We start from the raw sequence: 2,157 nt of genomic DNA, 5'->3' as shown, positions 1-2,157 counted from the left end.
TCATGTGGTTTTGTTTGCAGGTTTGTTTCCTTTGGCTTTTGCGATTGTTGACGCTGAAAATCAAGATAATTGGATGTGGTTCTTAAGTCAGTTGTTGAAGGCTGTTGGTTCAGGCCGGAGATTGACTTTTGTGTCGGACCGTCAACATGGATTGCTAGACGCTCTTTCGGTGGTTTTCCCTAATGCACATCATGCTTATTGCTTGAATCATTTGAAGAGAAATTTGATTGACAAATTGGTGGGACTTCGTAATAACTATAAGCTGTGTTTGATGAAAATATTAGCTAAATGTGCTTATGCGCCAACGGTTGCTTCTTTCCAACATTATATGGAGAAATTGAGGCGTATTGCTGGGAATGGTAAAGTTGATAGTATGTTGGATGGTTTGCAAAATGATAAGTGGGCCAATGCATTTTTTAAAGGGAAACGATATGGTGAGATGTCATCTAATGCTGCCGAGTCTTACAATAATTGGATTGGTGGGGCCCGTAAGTTGCCTATTACTTGTATGGTTGATATGATTAGGGTTCAAATTATGACTCAATTGTCGGATAGAAGAGCTGAATCTAGAAGATGGACTACGAAATTGTGTCCAGTTATGGAAAAGAAGTTGGTGGACTCTTTGGAGCTAGCTAAGTCTTGGGATGTGATTGTTGCTAGTGATACTGTGCTTGAGGTTCATTCTTCTATTTCTTTTTATGTTGATATTGGTAGACAGACTTGTTCTTGCCATGAATGGCAATTGAATGGTTTTCCTTGTTATCATGCTGTGCATGCTTTGCGTAGTAGTGGTAGAGATGTGTATGGTTTCATTGATCCTTTTTTTCATGTAGATTGTTTTAGAGAGTCATACAAGGAATCTGTTTATCCAGTGCCTTCAAGTGAGAGATTTGACTTTGATGGTGCCAGTAGTTCGGTTATCAAACCTCCTATAACGAAGAAGCAGCCCAGGCGGAACAAGAAGGAGAGGATACCTTCTAGGGGTGAGAATGTGAAGCAAATCAAGTGTGGGAGGAGCTTGAAATATGGGAATCACAATAAGAAGACGTGCAAGGCTGCTATTTAAGGCAACAATCTATTCTTTTGGATTTGTATTTGAATTTGAGGGATTATGATAATAAAAAATGTGATACTTGGTATTATGGAAGTAATGAATAAAGTTGTTGAATTGTTTTTTGTTTGTTGATGTGTTCTTTACTTATTGAAGTTGTTTTGTAACAGTCTGGTTTTGTTTTTTATTTTTATGGAATGCAGAGAAGGTTGTTGAAAATTTCTTATTGAAACAGTATAATATGGAAATGCAGTTCATATTTTATAGCGAGAAAACTGTATAATTTTGCAGTTTTAAGAATTATTAGAAACAACCTGATGAAACCGCATAATTTTGCAGTTTTAAAAATTATTAGAAACAAGCTGATGAAACTGCAAAATTTTGCAGTTTGAAGAATTATTAGAAACAACCTTTACTGTATGAAAATATATGCAACCACAAACAAGTAGACAAACAATCAGAAGAAGAACCACAATAATAATAACAAGAAGAAGAGCAACAACAACATCAATCATTTTCACCATAACCATAATAACCAGAAAAAGATCATTCCCAAAAGCATATAAAGTACTTGTCACATGTTAAAAAAGAAAAATAAAAAAAAAAGGTACAAAGATATGTTCCCTTGAATATTTGTATTGTCAAGAAGTTTGTTCATTGTTTCTATGGTTTGGTATGTTTTGTTAACATTTGGTAGTGCTCGAGTTTCCAGGATCGGTTCCCATTTGATTATTGTATCCGGACTTAGGTTCCGTAGCTCCTGCCATTGTATTATGATTGTTACCGTCCTTTAATTTCCTATTTCTGAGTTGGGGGATGCAATGGGCAGGTTTGTAGCAGGTTGGTTGAGCTTGGGAGCAAAGGGTTGCTGCCCAGAATTTTGACCCTTCGCTCGAGCGAGCAGTTCTTCGCTCGAGCGAGCTCTTTGTTTTGGTCCGTCACTCGAGCCAAGGTTTCTTCGATCGAGCAAGGATTGCGTTTTGTAGTAAGACCTGAGAGCTGAGGGTTTTGGCTCGAGCGAGCTTTTCTTCGCTAGAGCGAGTTAGTTCGTTCTTCGCTCGAGCGGGAGTTCCTTCGCTCGAGCGTGTGTCTGGTTACAGACCTGA

The 2,157-nt window shown here is 38.0% G+C and overlaps 1 protein-coding gene across 1 annotated transcript; it reads left to right on the top strand.

The window, feature by feature from the left end:
- Positions 1-328: 328 nt before the first annotated feature.
- Positions 329-1,066, top strand: LOC114263087 (uncharacterized). The gene is made up of 2 exons (XM_082908234.1): positions 329-676; positions 719-1,066. The coding sequence occupies exons 1-2, from the start codon at positions 329-331 to the stop codon at positions 1,064-1,066; spliced, it is 696 nt and encodes a 231-aa protein (XP_082764360.1).
- The last annotated feature ends 1,091 nt before the right edge of the window (positions 1,067-2,157 follow it).

The sequence above is a fragment of the Camellia sinensis genome, chromosome 15, assembly GCF_055761805.1.
Source record: "Camellia sinensis isolate YWXY chromosome 15, ASM5576180v1, whole genome shotgun sequence".
Taxonomy (NCBI): domain Eukaryota; kingdom Viridiplantae; phylum Streptophyta; class Magnoliopsida; order Ericales; family Theaceae; genus Camellia; species Camellia sinensis.
Note: the sequence above shows the minus strand (reverse complement) of the source record. Positions and strands in the feature narration are given on the sequence as shown.

Coding starts and splice junctions, on each gene's coding strand:
- LOC114263087 (XM_082908234.1), top strand. CDS start 329: ATGGAGAAATTGAGGCGTATTGCTGGGAATGGTAAAGTTGATAGTATG. Junction 677..718: donor CTAGTGATACTGTGCTTGAG/GTTCATTCTTCT, acceptor ATTGGTAGACAG/ACTTGTTCTTGCCATGAATG.